Source organism: Macaca mulatta, chromosome 14, assembly GCF_049350105.2.
Source record: "Macaca mulatta isolate MMU2019108-1 chromosome 14, T2T-MMU8v2.0, whole genome shotgun sequence".
In the NCBI taxonomy this organism is placed as follows: Eukaryota; Metazoa; Chordata; class Mammalia; order Primates; family Cercopithecidae; genus Macaca; species Macaca mulatta.
The window spans coordinates 28,841,413-28,862,226 of record NC_133419.1 but is presented as its reverse complement, the minus strand read 5'-3'; the positions used below and the strand labels follow the sequence as shown (position 1 = coordinate 28,862,226).

General features: G+C 43.6%; 1 protein-coding gene across 15 annotated transcripts in view; it reads left to right on the top strand.

Moving 5' to 3' along the window:
• Positions 1 to 20,814, top strand: part of PRR5L (proline rich 5 like) — a 175,160-nt gene that overhangs the window by 123,946 nt on the left and 30,400 nt on the right. For 12 of the 15 annotated variants that reach the window (XM_015114477.3, XM_077961073.1, XM_015114478.3 and 9 more), the window contains 2 exon segments: positions 11,597 to 11,654; positions 17,118 to 17,209. In XM_015114477.3, the coding sequence (XP_014969963.2) occupies positions 11,597 to 11,654; positions 17,118 to 17,209 (150 nt within the window). 15 annotated transcript variants of the gene reach the window in all.

The following is a 20,814-nucleotide window of genomic DNA, read 5'->3' as shown; positions in this document are numbered from 1 at the left end:
TGCCTCGGTTTCCTCATCTGTAAAATGCAACTAAACATACAACTTATCTTAAAAGATTATATGCTTTATGTGAAATAACACATGTGAAGCCCTCTGTACATAGTGTGTAGGGGGGCAGTATAGGGTAGTGGTCAAGATCACAGCCTTTAGAGGCAGAGTGCTTGGGTTCAGTGCCCAGCATAGCCACTTACTAGCTGTGTGACCTTGAGCAAGTTGCTTTACCTCTCTGTATTTCCTTTTCTGTGAAACAACAGTAATAGGACCAAACCTTATAGAGTTGTCGTGAAGACTAAATAAGTTATTTATAAAAAGTGCTCAGTGACTAGCAGAGAGAGTAAGACAGTAATAAGTGCTTACTAAATTTATATAAGTGCCTATGTGTTATTCTAAGGTGTAATCCATCTCTTTTAATGGAAAAGTAGCATACAATGCATAACATCTTGGTTTCAGGTTAGCAATATTATTCTGTATCCAAATAGAGCATGCTTTTAAGACAGTTTAAAGAGATTTTAGGTTTTGAAACAGTACGGGCATCCTTTTATAATTTTTCTTTATGAGATTCAGGAAGCTTAAACTTTTACATGCACTTTAAAAGAATGACATGGCAGTTTAAACACACACACACACACACACACACGGACAACTCCTCTAAATCTGGACAAACCAAGACCCAACAGAAGCCTGGAATTCAATCCGGTCATATGTCTCAGCTGCTTGGAAGACAGCTCCTGTTCAGGGAGGGACAAACATAAAGATTAAGAGAGAGATAATTAGTCACAAATGTGAATCATTTCAGTTGCCCTTGACTCAAAGGTCAGTCTTGGCCTCATTCTCTTCTCTTGCCGTCTCTACTGATTGATTTTTTAAAAATCTAACTACAGAGAAGTGGTTTTTCAGTCAGTCCTGGAGAAACCTGCTGAGTTGAATTGCCATCCTCCTTGACATTTAAAAGCTCCATGGTTTGGTGTGGTTTCAATCAGGTTTTAAATGTCGTTTGTCTTTTGGCGCTGGGGGTTACCCCTAGGGCGGATAGGAAAGGGTGTTTGGGTGGGGACTTGTTTATCTGGGAAGCCCTGAGGTTTTTGGGGGCGGTTAATACTGCTTACAAAGCATGCCAGATGCTTAAAAACTAATAACCACTTGTCATTTCCTATCGGGAACCTAATCAGAGAAGCTGCTATGGGAATAGAGTCTCTTGCCAGGGGTGGGGGCGAGGACTGGTTTTCACAGTTTTAAATCGAAGTTTATTTAAGGTGCTGATCTGGAAACAAGGCTCTCCTAGATACAGTTGTTGTTGTTGTTGTTTTTTAATAGATTTTAAGTGTCATGTGGGCACACAGCTTTTTTCTTGCTTGCTTGCTTGCTTGCTTGCTTTCCTTGCTTTCCTTGCTTGCCTTGCTTGCCTTGCTTGCCTCTCCCTCCCCCCCCCCCCTCTCGGTTCTCCACTCCCTGCAAAGTTCCTGGAATATAGTAGATACTCAGTAAACCTTCTTGGGAGAGAGGGAGGGATTTTCTGCCACAGATCACTGAAATGATTTTAGGTGATGCGTGCAATGACATTAAATAACATTAGGCCTTGCGGTTAGAAACTGCTCTCCTCTTTTATTTTCCTTTCACCCTTGGGATTGTGCTAGAGAGGATCTTGAGTTGCACCATGGTGTCCTCTCCCCTCCTTCAGGACTTCGTAATCTCTCTTGTTTGAATAAGGAGGAGAAGTCCTCGAACTTAGTGTCTTCAGCTAGGGACACTGACTAGTTAGGATTTCTTAACATTATTTTGTTGGCATTGAGTTGATCGTTGAGTTCCATTTCACTTAGTGTAAATGATGTTGCTATGGTTTCGGTTTTAAACATATTTATGTGTTTAAAAAGTGGATTGATATAAGAAAAATAGTATGCAAAGAATAATCACGTAGGTGGCCCTGGCTCTGGCCCTAGTCATGCAGGTGGTTCAAGAGAGACTCAGATTTGGAAAGCCCATTACCAGGTATTGCTTAAAAATGGGCTGGTTTCAAACCATTCATTTTACAGAAGAAATCTCCATATAAGGAGGCACGTCCCAGAGGGAAGGCTTGTAGAGGCGAGCTTAGCCTTCACATTCGACGGTCAGATGTCGTTTCAGGAGGGAAAATCAGGAGGAATGCTAGAAAGTGTGTTCCTCCAGTAAAGGGGCAGAAGGCAGGCCTGAGGACAGATGAGGAATGGAACCCAGGAGTGGACAGGAAAGTCACCAAAACCATGGCTCTGGCTGTTGGGAAAGGTGAAAGATGAGCTTCCTGGGTGCTGGGCTCTGCACTGCAGAGGCTCGGATGGCCATGCCCAGGCATCTGCATTCAGCAGTCAAGTCTGTCTCCTCACCCTGACCCCCGCCTCCGAGCTTGCCACTCGTACAGCCCTTTCTGTGGCTCTGCTTTTGAAAGCGAACGTTCTTATTTTACATTCTGTGAGTCTTAACACATTTCCCACTTTCCTGAGTGGGAAATAATGAAAATGACCCCGGGTGAGGCCAAGAGAAATCATGTAGGAAAACTGTGCTTATCTCATGTCTGCACACAGAGAAGACAAGCTGTGTGATCTGCGGAAGCCCTGAGAGACGTCCATAAGGCACTGGCCGGAAAAGTCTCTGACATTTCCAGTATTGATTTTTTCCCTTTCCCTCTGTTTTGAATTGTGCCCGGAAGGAAAATTGGGGTTTCCGAGAGAAATGCTATATACTAATGACAGCTCTGAGGGATAATTGGTTTCTTGTAATTTTTGAAACTGATGATATGAAACGTTCTGGATTTTCCTATTTACCTAATTAGGTATCTTGGTGGTTCAGAGCATGGGCGTGTTTGCAGATCGCACTTTCTGCCATTCTGTATTTACTGGCTTTGTTGTGTGTATTATAAGCTTCTCCCCCAAGCCCAGAAAGTTCAATTCCTTTTGTTGGAACTGGTGTTTTAGTTGATAACAGAAACTCAGGCTAGAGTCGGTGGCTTTGAATGGGTTAATACTAGGAAGAGAGGAAACTTAGCTACCACGGTTGTCAGTAGGTCATGGATACGTGGTAATGTTTGAGATGCATTTGTGTGTGCGCATGTATGCATATATATTTATTTTTCCATTTGCTGCTAATATCTGCAAGAGTCCCAGGAGGTCAGTTTTCCCTAGAGTTTACAGCATATGGCAGAGAGCTGAAGGAGTGTAGCATTAACTGAAGACCTGAATGGATGGCAAAGACTTTAAATCAGGCCCAGAAAAAGCAATTATACTTTGTGGGAACAAAGATAGGACTTCTGAAGATTCTTGGCAAGCTGGATGGAGAGAAGATCAAGAGTGGTGAAGGTAACTTTTGTGATTTCTAAATCCAAATTGAGGAGGAGACAGAAGTTTCAGCTGTTCTTTGATCAGTTGGACAGGCTTCTCTAACAAGCAGGACTCCCAAAATGGGAAAAGAGCTAATTGGGTGAACAGAGAGTAGTAAAAGGAATTCCACATACACCCTTCTTTCAAGGTAAAATTGAGGCCTATCCACACAGGGGGGCTTTGAACAAGTGGAACGGGGATCTGGTGAGAAGACAGAGGAGAAGTTATGTTTTTAGGTGAGAGGTCATTAGAGGTTGCATTTTTTTTTATTTGGCCAGTACTTAGAGAAGAACAGCATTGTGGAATCTATAAGCTTTGGGGTGGCCTAGAAGCTCCCATTGGCCACCGTGAGGGGCGAGAATGAGGTGGAGCCAGACTGGGGGCTTTGAGAAGCATCCCTGGGTGTCTTGGGCTACTCACTGTGGAGCTCGCTGCCTGCCAGAGGTCACTTTTCAGCAGCTTTGCCGTTTTAAATCTCCTTAACAATTATTTGAATTTTGTGCAATTAGTTGAGTATTTTGATTGTACTTTTATTGTACTTTATGAGTTTATGCGGGAAAAATGGATCTTGAAATTGATGACCACAGGTCGTAATATAATTGAGATAAAGATGAAAATTGATAGGCTTGCAGAAGTGGCAAATCTTTATCCTCATTGGACTCAGGTTATTGCACATCAGTTGTGGAAGAAAGGAGCACATGGGTACCAAAGGCTGAAAATATATCACCCAAAAATGAGCTCTGAAGATGAGGTGTAATTAGGGATTTCATAATCCTTTCAAGCTCTGGGGGGACAGAACTCCTCCTAAATCATGGAAGTGTGGTATTCTACATGAGTATGTATTTGCAGGAACTCACTATGTATGGAATTTGGTGATTCATTGTAGATGAGAAAGGAATAGCAGGAGCCAGGCTTAGGGCATTGATGGGGGAGGCATAAAAGGTAGGAGCAGATGCTGGAAACAATGTGGTATTAAAATAGTGGAAACACTTGGTGATTCAGTGGGCATGAGAAGTAGAAACTGAGTTGGAAGCGTCGGGAAATTTTTGTTCAATATGGAAAGCAATAAGGTGACTTTCTCTGAGGCTCTTTAAGAGCTATAAGGAGAACAGAATTAATGATAATGGTAATGACAGCTAACATTTTCAAGCACGTACATGCTGGGCATTGTTCCAAGCTGAAGGTTCTCAAAGTATGGTCCCTGAACCAGGGGCTTCAGTATCAGCTGGGAATCTGTTAGAGAAGCAAATTCTAACTGAATCAGAAACTCTGGGGTTGGGGCCCAAGCAATCTGTTTTTTTTTGTTTTTTTGTTTTTTTTTTAGACAAAGTCTCACTCTTGTCACCCAGGCTGGAGTGCAATGGCACGATCTTGGCTCAGTGCAATCTCCACCTCCCAGGTTCAAGCAATTCTTCTGCCTTAGCCTCCTGAGTAGTTGGGATTATAGGGACACCCCACCATGCCCAGCTAATTTTTGTAATTTTAGTAGAGACGGGATTTCATCATATTGGTCAGGCTGGTCTTGAACTCCTGACTTCAGGTGATCCACCTGCCTCGGCCTCCCGAAGTGCTGGGATTACAGATGTGAGCCACCGCACCCAGCCACAATCTGCGTTTTGATGAGTCCTGCGTGATTGTGAGGCATGCTCAAGTCTAGCAATGCTTTCAGCATTTCTCCTGGGCTAACTCATTTATTCCTCCTGAGGACTGATGAGGATGGTTGTGTTATTACGTATCCCCCTTTTACAGATGCTGCCACTGAGGCTCAGAGATGGGGATTATTTGTCTAAGATACAAATACATACAGCTAGTAAATGGTGGCACGAAGACCCAGCCCAGGTCATCTGGCCACAGAAGAAAAATCTCTTGGATTATATTTAAATGCCCTCAAGGAATCCCCAGGAAAAAAATCTCAAAAACCCAGGCAGGAGGAGTTCCAGGTTTACTTTATTTGTTGTTGTTTTTGTTTTGAGTGTTCAGCAAATCAGACATGGACTGTCTTCCTTCTTCCTTATAAACATAACCTTTTGAAAGCCCCAATTCACCCTTGACTTATGGCTGAAACGGTGCTAAATGAAGAATTAGTATTAGCACCGAGTTTCCACTTCTTCAGTCTCCATTTGGGGACTTCTCGTGAGTCTCATCACACGTGCACACACCAACATTGGCTTATTAGGAATTCTCTGGGCCTGGGAGTAAGTTGTGTTTGTAAGGCTTTGTTGTTTATCTAGGAAAGCTTCCAGGTTCACAGGAGATGTACACATCATTAGAGGTGATGGCTGACCTTTCAAAGTCATAGAGAAAAAAAAAACTGGAAGTGGCCTATGATTTCCTGGGTTTATGCCAACAACGGGAACCTTCTAAGACATTGATATCTCCGGAAGCAAATGTCTAGAGTGAAACTGGTTAACACAGGTTCTGGGAAGGCAGAGCAACACAGCTGCTTTCCCTCTGGGGTAGGAAAGAATATCTCATTTGGGAATGGAATCCACTCGAGTGCCAGGCACTCTCCTTGCTAGATGTTGAATGTGGATAGTCGAGAGGAAGGCCCAGTTGGGTGGAGGCCCTGTGGCAGAACCCAGTTACATGGCCTGAGATTGCCAAGCCAACTGCCCCAGTATCTGAATCTGTAATGGATCCCATCTGCTTTCTTCTCTGGGCAAGGACGTAAGAAACCTCTCTAAGGCAGGAAAGCATGATGTCTAAAAGCACCAGCTCTTCTACCAGTAGATCTGGGTTCTAATCCTTGTTAGAACACTGACTAGCTGTGTGCCCTCAGCCTTGTTACTTAACCTCTTTGATCATCAGTTCTCTTAATAGTAATCCAGGTGGAATCAGGGGACCTACTTCATATGGTTGATGTGGTTGCTAAGTGAGGTGACGTATAAAAAGTGTCTGGTTACATCGTGAGCAGTCAACAAGTGATAAGTATTTGTATCAGTGTTTTTATTACTATTGCTAAGTAAACCAGAAGAATATAATAGGGGAAAGATTTGGGCTTTGGATGCAGACCAACCTTGGTGCAAAGTCTGATCTCACATTTGCTAGTTGCTTCTTCGAGCCTCAAATTCTTTATTTGTAAAAAGTGGACAGGTTGTGGTGAAAGTAAAATGTGAGAAGGCAGCAAAAGACTGTAAGACAGTGTCTGATACTGAGTAAAAACCAATAACTGACTCCACTGGCATTCTTACTGCCATTATCATCACCCCTAAAACATTAAAAGGGACGGTATCTAGCAGCTTAGCATTTACAGATTTCCTGCTTCCTGGTCTCCGTGGAAAGTTCTTCCTGCTGGGAAGATGGGGTTCTCCCTGGTGACCCCTCTCATCTGGGTGCCTCCCACCGGGTTGGGAAGGTGCCTGCTTGGCAGGAGGCATGCATCGTTGGTAGCCCCACACCACCCATGGCCACCCTCTGCTCTGTTCTGCCCACTCCTCCAACTCGCTCTCTGCGATGACCCGGGAGGAGCCGGGTCTTTCCTGTCCATTGAAGAGTGGTGGTTTTAGATGCCTTTCCCCAAACATCTTGTTTACATTTTTCCTAGCTAAGTCTCATTTTTCTGTTTGCAGCCCATTTTTCTATGTCTTAGGAAAAATAGATATGTCAGCTGTTTTTCTTTTTCACTTCCATGTCCTCTGCCACTTCATTAGAGTGCGACTTGACTGTGTCCAAGTTCATGTATCGGATGGGGAGAGGATGCATTAAGTAACAGTGGGCCCAGTTCCAAGTCCCAAGTTGCTTCCTGGGTGGTTACTATTTAGTAACTGTTTTTGGCTTAGTCTTCTGCCTGGGGAGGTGGTGGGGTTGGTGCCATCAGGCAAGGAGTGGGACAAGAGAAACTTGGGCCTTCTCCAGCTCTGTTACCATACAGCTCCATCACTACAGCTCAGCAGCCAGCAAACATTCAGAAACTTCTGGAGTCAGGCATTCGTCAGGGGATGAGACTACTGTGAGGTAAGGTCCAGGAAGACTGGACACTTAGGAAGAACACACAATGCAAGATGGCTGCCTGAGCCAAGGCTGGGTTTCGCCCCGCCTTCAACCCATTTGAGCAGGCTTAAGCCCCACAGATGTTAAGTTGGCATATCTTTAGGTGAAGTGACAGGGTGAGCTTCATAATTTGCAGAGGCCAGTCCAGAAGGAACATGTGGGTACTCAGCACTCTGTGCAAGGACTCCTGAATGCCATTCTTCTCACCACCTCTAATGTCAACAGTGGTGTCCCTGGCTTCTTCTAAAATTACTCTACTAACCAGACTGGTGTAGGGATGCCAATCTCCCCTTCCCACGGGCCTGCCACTGCAGCTCATAGTGGGCAGAGGTCCCCAGGAGATTGCACATCTGCACTGGGCACTCTTGGTACCTAGATGGAGGGTGGGTGAGAGGTCCCCGTTGAGTCAGCAGCAATTGCACTGCAGCACTGCCAGTCCAGGGAGTGCAGGATGGCTGGCACTATGCCTCTCCCCAAGACATTGCAGGGCGCATGCCCAGTCCTGACTCTCCCTGTACAGGTGCAGAGGCCTCCACCAACATGACTCTGTCAGCACCTTGGGAGTAGGGTGACACTGGTGATGGAGCCCAGGCACCAGGGGTGAGGTGTAGGTGCCTAAAAATCCCTCCTGGGGAGGTGGTGAGGAGGCAGGACCATGAGTGAGCTGAGGCTTCAGATGCCAGTGCATGTTCACTTATAAAACACAAATTCAAAGATAAAAATACTAAGAATCAAAGATGGCAACTGCAGAGCACCCAACCGCAAGTAGAGGCCTTCAGAGTACAAGGCCCTTAAGAATGCAAGACCCTTTGGGGCTCAAATTCTCTAGAGAGATTTGGGGTTCAGTTTGAGACCCATTAGCAAAGCTGGAAGATGCAGCTGTGGCTCGGATGTTGGAGCATAAATGAATGGGCACACCTCCACTGGGTGGATGGCAGTGGTTCCCCAGTGAAGAGGGGCCTGGGGCTTGGCTAACTCAAAAGATCCTTACTCTGATAGTGTGTGCTGAATAAAACATGAGCAGTAGAGAGACTGAGCCTCACTCTCATGTCTTTTATTGGAATTGTGGAGGGGGAGACCCTACTTCTAGCCTCAGTTTATACAACTATAAGGTAAGAGCAAAATCTACAGACTCCTGGGAGCAGGAAGTTATATAAGGATTTTCAAGATACCTTTGAAAGGTACGTTAGCCTCCTGGAAAATGGAAATGGATCCACTAAATATCATTAAAATGTGTGTGACCAATTGGTTTTGACCATAGGACTGGGGAGAGGAGAGAATGTCTATATGATTCTTAAGACCCCTTCTAACCTCAGGTTTGTGTTTCTCTTATTTTGGTCTAAGCTGTAGAATTTCCATGCTGTGTATTGTGAGAAGTTTTAAAGGAGTATTTTCTTTATCATTTCTCCATAATATAGGAATAATTACTTTTCCTTGAAAATATATAAAAAAGATTTTTTTTCCTAATGGCTCCTTGAAGGGAGAAGACCTTGAAAGGAGAAGAAAGGAAAATCCAGGCCACGTTTTGAGGTTTATTCCATAAGATATGGACAATGTAATTTTCAAATGATTTTCTAATTCAAATGAAGAAAATGGCAACAAACTTAGGGACCCTATAGCACTTATTCTTCTTAAAAATATTCTGTCTTTTATCTTGGCTTCTTAAAAATAAAAAATGATTTTTATCACTAAAATAGTCAGTACATATATTCAGTAAATATTTATTAGGTACCTACTATGTTCTAGGTACTATACCAGGAGCCAAGGATATTAACTAAAATAAGACATGCCCTCACTCCTAAGGACCTAAAATTCTAACACATGAATGGTTTGAATTAATTTCTGTTAACTCACGCTATCACCTGGACTAGGTTTTTATTTCTGTCCATGCCTCAGTTCCCCCTATCCTCCCCCCATGTAGATAATTATAGTGATAGAACAACATGATGAAAATTGCATCACAGAGGCAATCTCTAGTACCTCTCTAGGTGGATTTCAGAAATGTGAAATTAGGGAGGGTTAAGAAAGTTGTTTTAATAGAAGCCTGGGACATCAGTGTTGACACTAGAGGTGCTGAGAAGAATGGCATTCAGGAACCCGTGCACAGAATGCTAAGGGGACGTTCTGAGAACCTCGCCTGGGCTAGGTGTAAGGGACCAGCCAGGCGGAGACTGCAGGGCACAATTGAGATTTGTGCTCAGAAGTATTCAGTGGAGTGGTTGCCATCTGAACATACCTCCACAGACCACTCATGTCCAGCTCAGCTGTCACAAGATGTCAATTTGGTGCTGGGATATTTTCTTGCTTTCTGACCCAGAAAGTCTTGCCATGACCCAGCTGGGATTCATGAACTCGGCTGGAAGCTAAAGAACAGGTTAGGGCTTTGTCTTTATTGCCTGTGTGTTTCACAGTTCTTTGTGAAGGAATTGCTTTTTTTTTTTTCTTTAACAAAGTTGGTATATTCCTATATGGTGTCACTGTAATTTTGATTTGGTGTTCTAGCTGCCATCTTGAAACTACATGGTGGCTGGGTGTGGTGGCTCACGCCTGTAATCCCAACACTTTGGGAGGCAGAAGTGGGCAGATCACTTGAGGTCAGAAGTTCGAGACCAGCCCGGCCAAAATGGTGAAACCCCGTCTTTACTAAAAAAGTACAAAAATTAGCTGGGCATGGTGGGTTGTGCCTGTAATCTCATCTACATGGGAGGCTGAGGTGGGAGAACTGCGTGAACCTGGGAGGCAGAGGTTGTAGTGAGCCAAGATCCCACCACTGCATTTCAGACTGGGTGACAGATCAAGACTCTGTCTCAAAAAAAAAGAACTACATGGTGACCAGTTACTTTCTCTAATTAGGTTGTATTTTGTAAATCCTAATAGGACTGTGAATTTGCTTAGTGTGTATCCATCACAGAAATGGGATAGTACCTTTGATAAAATGTTCTATTAGTACATTTTATAAAGGCCCATTCACTACTGACTCTCGGCCTCCCACTCCTTTTGTGAAGTTGGGCTGAGATAGCAGTTATTACTATTGCTACCACCAATGCTGATTACTAAGGACATAAAATACTGTGTGTATGTGTTTATAGTGATTAATCATGTTTATAATGATTAATGTGTTTATAATGATTATAATGAAGAATGTTATGGTATTGCTAGTATGCCATTTTACAGAGGAAGAGCTTGGGACTCAGGGAAATTAAATACAAAATCGCACAGCTAGAATGTAGCTGACTGGAACTTGAACTGATACCCAAGTTCTTTCCACTCTGCTCCATATGCTTCTTTTATCATTGCAATAGGGTCTAGGGTTTTATAAAGGAGAAGGCTAAAGAATGCATTAGGTCCTTTGGTAAGACACATTATCACCTTTGCAGCTGCCTCTCCCATAACATAGGCCTTGTTAATCTAACAATGTAACATGAGGGTAAAGACCCCAGCCCGTCATTGATCTCTGAGCTTCTGTGACTTGCAGAGAGGCTGCTCCATGTCTTAGGGGGCCAGCTGTAGCCTTTCAAGGGAAGAAAGGGGTCTGGGTGGGAAGACTTGCTGGAAGGCAGTGAAGTGGAGTGGAAAGAACATGGCTTACAGACTCAAGAAGACCAGGTCTGTCTCCCTTGAGCAAGTCTCTTCACTGACCATCAGTAAAGTGAGGACAGTAGCACCAACTTGATAGGAGTGAATTAAATGAGATGAAGGATATAAAGCTTACGATGTAGACAGGACACTCAACAATTGTTAGTTGCAGTTGGAAGAAGACTTTACTTTTCTCTTTCCACAATTTCCCACGTGCACATTCATCGACAGATGCATATTCACTGCTGCTTAAGATTTTGCACGCGGTCTCTTTCATGCTAGTGTGAGAAGCCCTAAATTTATGTTTTGAAAAATATGTTATTTCTGCATAGTTTCCCATTGCCTCAGTGCTCCCTTTTGTGAGTTTAGATCACTAAGGGCACTGGGTGTCAGCAATAGCGAATTCATCCAAGCTTGTGTCATGCCTCTTTCCTGGTCTGAGGGATGAAGGTGGCGGTTGGGGTTGCCTGTTATCTCACCCGCTCTTTTGCTATGGGAAGTCTCACTGTCTTCTCCTGAAGCCTTGGCCTTCCAAGAGGAGAAAAGGCTTCTTAAACTCGGAGGCGTGGCTAGAACACAAGTGCCTAGAACTCTGTGCCCTTGCCCACTGGAAGTGGAAGAGGGTTCATCACTCACGCTCTAGAGTTGCCCAAATTCTTATGTTCTTTGTTCTCTTTTGGCAGAACCAGCTTCTTGCAAAAGGACTGTTCTTTGTGGAGGAGAAGATCAAGCTATGTGAAGGCAAGTATAAGACAGCCCTGATAGACTGGGGCCTCTGTGACTCAGCCTTTGATGTCTGAACAGCTGAGATGCTTCTGTCCAGAAGTGACAGACTCCAAGCGAGTGATTCACCCTGTCCATTTCCTCCCTACCTAGGCGGCAGCACTTTGATTTGAGTCAGCTACTCACAGCATTGCAAGTCAGAACTGTGTTTCAGAAAAGTGTAGTGGGATGGGGTGGTTTCTTTGGAGACCTTGTTCAGGATTTTGTTTGTTTGTTTAATGGGATGCAGGCTAGGGGTCTCTTTTGAAGGAATAAGTTACTCTGTGAATCCTCCATGCTATTTCCTCTGGTCTGCCCCGAGCTATTTCCTACAGACCTTTGTAATATTTCTGGGGAGTCATAGAGGAGTCCTGTCCATTTGGGGGACATCAGGCTAAGCAGGTACTCACTCAATAGGGTATGATTTGATAGATGAAGGGAAATTTCCTGATCTTAGATTTTAAAGTCCAACTGACAGGAGAGAAAGGAACTGAATGGAGATGGAAACAGGTTCCAAAGGTAAGAATTGGTCAACCCCATGACTCTATCAAGGGCTACTTTTAGCTCCCACCAAAGTGGGACTTGATCTTAGCTTGCCACCTACTTTTTGGGTAACTTTTGGTTAGTTACTAGTTTCTCCAAGTCTCAGCTTTTATCGTTTTTGAAGTGATAAATTGGGGTGAGGGGTTGTAGGGAACATAAGGCACATGAGTGGCGTAACACCATACCTGGCACACAGCAGGTGTACATACCGGACCCTTTCTTTTTTTTCTGCTCCAGCCTAATGTCCCATAGATCAAACTTACTTCCAGGCCCAGACTTATTAGGTGGCATGTCATCATCCTTTTGTTTCTCCCCATTCCCTGGGAGAGACACTAGTGTGTCCAGGAAAGGGGCTCCTAGAAAGACAAAGTAGGAAGGAAAAGGAGAAACTGACGCTAGAAAGTTCTGAGGTCTGGCATACAGTAAATGCTTACCAAGCCTTGGGAAGAATAGGAGGTTAGAAATTAACCTTTGCACATTTGAGAATTGGCTGAAGCCATTCTTCCCTTGAATACATCGATAATATTATTTTTTTTTCCAAACTTATAAATACCCAGTAACCCAAGGCCTTTAGAAAAAAATTGTAAATTGTGGTTAAACAAAACCCCACACAATATAAAATATACCCTCTTTATAATTGCAGTACTTTACAGTTCAGTAGTGTTAATTATATTCACATTGTTGTGTAACAGATCTCTAGAACTTTATCTTGCAAAACGGAAACTCCATGTCCATTGAACAACTCCCAACATTTTGCCCCCTTTCCTCAGCCCCCGACAGCCACCATCCTATTTTTTGTTTCCGTGCTTTGACTACTCTAGGCGTCTTATAATTGGAATCATATGGTATTTGTCCTTTTGTGACTGGCTTAGTTTCATTCAGCATAAGGTCCGCAAATTCACGTTGTAGCATGTGAGAGGATTCCCTTCTTATTTTAAGGCTAATATTCCATTGTATGTGCATGCTACATTTGCTTTATCTTCTCACGTGTCAAAGGAAGGGGCTTATTCTTAGGTGACTTGCTTAAGAATTTAGTGGGTCTTTTGCATTTTATTTATGTATTTTTTTTGAGACAGAGTCTCACTTCTGTGGCCCAGGCTGGAGAGCAATGGTGCGATCTTGACTCACTGCAACCTCTACCTCCCAGGTTCAAGCGATTCTCATGCCTCAGCCTCTTGAGTAGCTGGGATTACAGGCACCTGCCACCACGCCTGGCTAATTTTTGTATTTTTAGTAGGGGTTTCACCTTGTTGGCCAGGCTGGTCTCAACTCCTGACCTCAAAAGATCCACCGCCTTGGCCTCCCAAAGTTCTGGGATTACAGGCATGAGCCACTGTGCCCGGCCCTCATTTGCATTTTGGAGTCAGGCTAGTACAAAAATGTGGGAAACAACTGCCTGGTAAAGGGAGGGGAAAGAAACATTGTCCCTAGTCACATAAATTGTATGTGTGTTATCTGGGGAGTTATTACAAGCTCCTGGAAATGTGGAAAAACAGCTCTATGAAAAAGATACTGAATAAAACCAGAGGTTCAAGTGCCCTTAAAAGGGGAAGTTGAATGTCTCTCACCCGAATAACCCTCATCATAGATACACTCAGAGTGAAAACTCAGAAATGGGGCTAGACAGGATGAACAAAGTTCATCCCACATTCTATGCCCCTGCCCTGGCGTGGCCTGAGAGCACCAGGCCTGGGGTATTCTCTCTGAGTCTCTTCTAGTCCCGGAGTTCTGGTGTTGGGGCCTTTTCTGTACAGTGAATGGGCATGTGGGGAGCCTTTAAGGGCCTCTGCCATCTTCAACCAGGCATCTCTACTGTTTAATTTTATGTATTAGAACTCCAAGAAAAATTCTGTTTGAATAAAAGGATTCTCTTGCTATAAAACAAAGTTTGAAAACAATTAATATGATATGTCCAGTCACTGAACAAACTCCTCTTTGTTGACATCTCTGCTTAGATACTTACATGTCTATATATACACACCCCTTCTTTACTGCTGCAGAAAAGACAGGTGGCTGTTCATACCCACCTGTTGCTCTTTTGTGGGCAGAAGACGCCATGTTAAGTTCATCTTTTCTAGAGCCTTAGTGACCTTGAGTCTTAGGAAGTTTCTGACACTTACCCACATACTTCTGGTGACCTAAACTGCTGTGTTACATTAGAGGGCAGATGTATAGGACAGTCATCTAGAACCATCCATCCAACCCCCTTCATTTTTTGCAGGGAGCTAAGTCCTTGACTTATGGGCTGTTTCTGGAAGGGAAGGCACCTGTGTTCTTTAACTCTTTCTCCCCCAGGGCTGCCCTGTTGCTGTGTCTGTGTCTGTCTGATGTTCTTCTCTGAACACTTTCCAAAACCTCCATTACTCTCTGAAGTTTGCAGCCAGCAATTAGACCTGGGTTCTTGGGAGGCGTCTTACTGCTGCTAGGTTGCAGAATTACGTTGTGTGTCAACGAGCATCCTGTCTTGGCACTGCAAGGGGGAGTAAGTAGGCAGCAGTGCCAACCTGCAAGGTTCTCTCTTCTTCCCTTCCTTCAGATCAAGAGGACCTCTGCTTGTCTTGGTTGTAGAAGGCTTAAGATAAGGGACATCAACAGAGAAGCTGGAGTCACCTTTTACCATGTGGGGTACATTATCCAGGTGCTGGAGTTCACCTTGGTTCTAGGAACCAGGATGACCCAGTATGTGAGATGGTCCTTTTAGACTTCCCCTTCCTCCTCACTGCAGTGAAACAGCATAGCCTGCATTTGAAAGAGGATACTGACTGCTTCAATCAAATGTTTATTTGATTATCTACTATGAGCCAGTACGTTGCTAGGTGCTGGGGAGTCAGGAGTCGGAGAAACCATCACAGCATTACAGGCCCTCATGGAGCTCACACATGAATCAAATCATCACCAAGTATAAAACTGTACCCAGGACAAGTACTAAGAATACAATCTGTAGCACAGTGGTTTGACCAATGGGGAGAGACTTTCTCCTAGAAGTGATGTTCAAGCTGCAACTAGAAAGATCAACAGAAGTAGGTTAGGTAAAGAAGGGAGAGAAAGAGCAGTCAAGGCAGAAGGGCCAGCACATGCAAAGGCCCTGTGGCATGAGAGAGAAGGGTGACTGCAAGAGAGATCATTAGAGCCCAAAGGCCAACAGGAATACAGAAGAGGATCAAGACCCAGAAGGAGGAGACGGATTCTCCTGGGCTGTGTAGATCATATTATTCAGGTTTTGTTTATCCTAGGAGCAAAGGAAAATGTTCATGCTAACTATTAAGTCCTGTTCTACACTGTCCCATATTTGAGTTAAATGGTAACCTCCTTCCACTCACCAGTCCCAGTATCTGCAAAAATCTATACACTTGGCACTTTCCATCCATTCAAGCAAAGCTTTTAAAAGACTGATTTATGAAGTGGCTGCACCATCCTTAGCACTAGTAATATAGTGATGAGCAAGACAGATAGGGCCCCATTCCCACTTCCATTCCAGTGACAAGACAGAGAAGAAGTGAATAAACCGTTCCAATAAAGTGTGATCAGTGGTTTGCACAGGAAAGTTGAGGGTGTCCTGGATTTGCATTTTCCCCCTGTGAATTTCACCCTGACCTTTCAAAATCTGCACATCTTTGGACCTGCTGGCTACTAGTCATGCCCTTGTTCTATTCTGTCTCCCCAGCCACTGCTTTTATTGCCCATTAAATTAATAGACGGTGCCAAATGAATCTTTCAAGATTTATTCAGTGGAACTGGCAGTGTCTTGCCAAACGTGTCTCTCAGTGTCTAATCTTGGCTGACCCAGTTTCTTTGCCTGGGATGAGCTGAGGCAGTGACCAATATCAGCTCTGATATCTAGGTCATTAAACAGCAACTGCTATGCAGGCCCTTCTCTGCCAGGGCCCGTCTTTCCTGGAGGTGCAGAGTTCCTCACACAACCTTCCGATGGTATTGGGTGACCTGTGTGCTCCAGCCTGGGGTAGCAGGGACACTTGGCTGTAGCTTAGGCTTCCTCATCCTGGGAGTAAGTAGGGACAGCATCAGGAGTCAGGTGCTGTGTTTTGCAGAAGGCCTTTTCAGAGAATGCTGCCCTCCCAGTTACTGTAAAGAAGTGGGTGGAGAAAACAGTTTCCAGATCCTCTTTCTGCCTCTCTCCATTGACAGCTGAAATCCAGAATAAGCCCAGTGTCTTAATGGTAAGAAAACAAAACAGTATATAGTGGTGCACATGATCTTCCCGGATTAGCCTGGCCAAGAGCATGGTTTCTGGAATCACAGCTCTGCCTTTGAGCTGTGTGACTTTGGGGCAGTTAGTTGGCCTCTCTGAGCCTGTAAAGCGGGGGTATTAGAGTCTAGTCATGAGATATCTTATAGGTAAGTAAACTAGCATTGTGCTGGATAATGTTGTAACCATTCATGTGATAACAGTTACTGTGTGATTCTAAGATGTCAGCTCCCTTTTCTGGATTGGAGGATGGAAAGGCATATTTGCATATTTTCTGTTGGATTCTCCCACCCAGTCCTACATTTACTATAGTAACACCTTGTAGATCAAATGTAAGTAATGCGCTCTCTTCCCTCCCCACACCTAATGCTGCGTCTCCCATTCAGAGTCTTACTAGTGAAGACTGGTAAGTTTAGATTACTTATTAGTAAGACCAGTGAGCTAAGATCAATGCATGCATCCTTGTGAGATGGAATATATTTCTGCCCTGAGAATTTCTGTTGGTCTTAGCCTGGAATGAAGATCCTGCAGTACCACACCTCTGCTCTCTGGGCTTTAATAGCTCCTGGCTGCAAGTTTGTTAGCATGTGCAACTTAGACATTTTATGTGGAACTGTCTTCTGGCCTCTTCTACAAATAATGACAAATTCTTTTCTTTCTTCCTCCCTTCCCATCTTCTCGCCCTCTTGTAGGTGAAAATCGCATTGAGGTTCTGGCTGAAGTCTGGGACCACTTCTTCACTGAGACTCTCCCTACCCTGCAGGCAATATTTTATCCAGTTCAGGTTAGTCTCACTGGGGAACACTTCCTGTCATCCTCAGCAGTCTGTCTTCTCTCCTGGCCTTTGCAGCCTGGGGGCTCCTGGTAAATGGGAGAAAACTTGGAGATTGGGCACTTGCATTGGTTAAGGAGTTTAGAGATGTTTTAAGGGCTCTCTGGTTCTATATTTAGTACCTAAGTTCAAGTGAAGAAGAGTGCCTGCATAACTAGCAATTTTTAGGCTCTTGTTACCCTCTTGGTTTTGAGTATGTCTTTATATTCTTGGAGTGGTTTGTTTTTCTTAGTTTTCAAAAGTAGAGAAGTTGGGGGGAAGGGAGATTTCTTGTTTCTTTTCTTTCTTTCTCCCCTGCCTCTTTCTTCTCTCCTTTTTTTTTTTTTTTTTTAAGCACAATTTTAAAGCAAGTTTGCTGTTGCCTTCAAATCATGAAAAAGGAGTAGCATTCCGTGTTCCTCTGTAAGGGATCCTACGTGATTTAGTAGGAGGAACGCCGGACTAGGAATCCGTAGACTTAGATTCAAGAGTGTGGGTTTGGGCAGAGTCATTTATCTTCTGTGAGCATAGCTCCATCGTATCCCCAGCAAAACGAGGACTTGAGAGTAAAATATGAATGACACCTCTAGTATTCTTACTCTGTGGCCTCCACTCCTTCTACCATTTATGTTGATATCCTTGCCCCCTTGTCTCTGTAGAGCTAATACCATGATGATCACTGCCAGGTCGATGCCACCTCTAAGGAAGGTTGACCTGTAGATGTTCCTCTCCAAAATACATGTCTCTCTCACTTAAGCTGCAGTGTGCTCACTCTTCTCTCCTCCCACTGTGGTTGAGGCTTCGTATGTAATTAGGTATTGTTGAAGTGTGGGTGTCGTATGCAGAGGAACACAGCCATTAAGCAATGGGTAGAATGACCTTATGTCAGAGGTCAAGACCTACGTGGACTGTTTGGTCTGAACAGTGTTTTAAAGGAATTTTGAATTGCTGAAAACATATGTCAAGTATCTAAAACCTGGGAGGTTAGGCTTATAGATTCCATTTTCCATGTGAGACCCACCCCATAACATTTCCAGTAAGATAGTACAGATAGAAGCCTCTGTCCTGTAGCCTGCAGAAACCTTCCCCTTCCTTGCAGTAGTCACCCATCAGCCATCAGTGAGTCTTCTCTCAGGAAGACAGACATGGGGATAAGGTTGCCAGATTAAGCATATAAAAATACAGGATGTTGGCCGGGCACAGCACTTCGGGAGGCTGAGGCAGGTAGATCACTTGAGCCCAGAAGTTTGAGACCAGTCTGGGCAACAAGATGAAAACCCATCTCTATTAAAAAAAAATCAGCCAGGCATGGTGGCATGTGTCTGTAGTCTCAGGTACTAGGGAGGCTGAAGTAGGAGGATCACTTGAACCCAGAAGATCAAAGCTGCAGTGAGCCGAGATTGCACCACTGCACTTCAACCTGGGAGACAGAGCAAAACCCTGTCTCTAAATAAACAAACAAGCAAACAGGATGTTGAGTTATATTTGAATTGCATATATAAGCAAATAACGCAATATTTGGGACATGTTTATACTGAAAAACTCTTCAAATTTCTATGGGTATCCTGTGTTTTATCCGGCAACCCTACTGGAAGGGGGGTGTACAGAAAAGGCCTGGATTTGTAAGTCGACAAAGGGGCATGTTGAATCAGTACCTGGTGTCTCCTGTGTTTGTTTATTTACTTATTTATTTATTTATTATTACACTTTAAGTTCTAGGGTACATGTGCACAGCATGCAGATTTGTTACATATGTATACATGTGCCATGTTGGTGTGCTGCACCCATTAACTCGTCATTTACATTAGGTATATCTCCTAATGCTATCCCTCCCCCCTCCCCCCACCCCCCGACAGGTCCCAGTGTGTGATGTTCCCCACCCTGTGTCCAAGTGTTCTCATTGTTCAATTCCCACCTGTGAGTGAGAACATGTGGTGTTTGGTTTTCTGTCCTTGCGATAGTTTGCTGAGAATGATGGTTTCCGGCTTCATCCATGTGCCTACAAAGGACATGAACTCATCCTTTTTTATGGCTGCATAGTATTCCATGGTGTATATGTGCCACATTTTCTTAATCCAGTCTATCATTGATGGACATTTGGGTTGGTTCCAACTCTTTGCTATTGTGAATAGTGCCACAGTAAACATACATGTGAATGTGTCTTTATAGCAGCATGATGTATAATCCTTTGGGTATATACTCAGTAATGGGATGGCTGGGTCAAATAGTATTTCTAGTTCTAGATCTTTGAGGAATCGCCACAATGTCTTCCACAATGGTTGAACTAGTTTACAGTCCCACCAATGGTGTAAAAGTGTTCCTGCTTCTCCACATCCTCTCCAGCACCTGTTGTTTCCTGACTTTTTAATGATCATCATTCTAACTGGTGTGAGATGGTATCTCATTGTGGTTTTGATTTGCATTTCTCTGATGGCCAGTGATGGTAATCATTTTTTCATGTATCTGTTGTCTGCATAAATGTCTTCTTTTGAGAAGTGTCTGTTCATATCCTTCACCCACTTTTTGATGGGGTTGTTTTTTCCTTGTAAATTTGTTTAAGTTCTTTGTAGTTCCTGGATATTAGCCCTTTGTCAGATGGATAAATTGTAAAAATTTTCTCCCATTCTGTAGGTTGCCTGTGCACTCTGATGGTAGTTTCTTTTGCTGTGCAGAAGCTCTTTAGTTTAATTAGACCTCATTTGTCTATTTTGGCTTTTGTTGCCATTGCTTTTGGTGTTTTATGCATGAAGTCCTTGCCCATGCCTATGTCCTGAATGGTAATGCCTAGGTTTTCTTCTAGGGTTTTTATGGTTTTAGGTCTAACATTTAAGTCTCTAATCCATCTTGAATTAATTTTTGTATAAAGTGTAAGGAAGGGATCCAATTTCAGCTTTCTACATATGGCTAGACAGTTTTCCCAGCACTATTTATTAAATAGGGAATCCTTTCCCCATTTCTTGTTTTTGTCAGGTTTGTCAAAAATCAGATGGTTGTAGATGTGTGGCATTATTTCTGAAGGCTCTGTTCTGTTCTATTGGTCTATATCTCTGTTTTGGTACCAGTACCATGCTGCTTTGGTTACTGTAGCCTTGTAGTATAATTTGAAGTCAGGTAGCATGATGCCTCCAGCTTTGTTCTTCTGGCTTAGGATTGTCCTGGCAATGCGGGCTCTTTTTCGTTCCATATCAACTTTAAAGTAGTTTTTTCCAATTCTGTGAAGAAAGTCATTGATAGCTTGATGGGGATGGCATTGAATCTATAAATTACCTTGGGCAGTATGGCCATTTTCACGATACTGATTCTTCCTATCCATGAGCATGGAATCTTCTTCCATTTGTTTGTGTTCTCTTTTATTTTGTTGAGCAGTGGTTTGTAGCTCTCCTTGAAGAGGTCCTTCACATCCCTTATAAGTTGGATTCCTAGATATTTTGTCTTCTTTGAAGCAATTGTGAATGGGAGTTCACTCATGATTTGGCTCTCTGTTTGTCTGTTATTGGTGTATAATAATGCTTGTGATTTTTTTTTTTTTTTTTTTTTTTTGAGACGGAGTCTCACGCTGTTGCCCAGGCTGGAGTGCA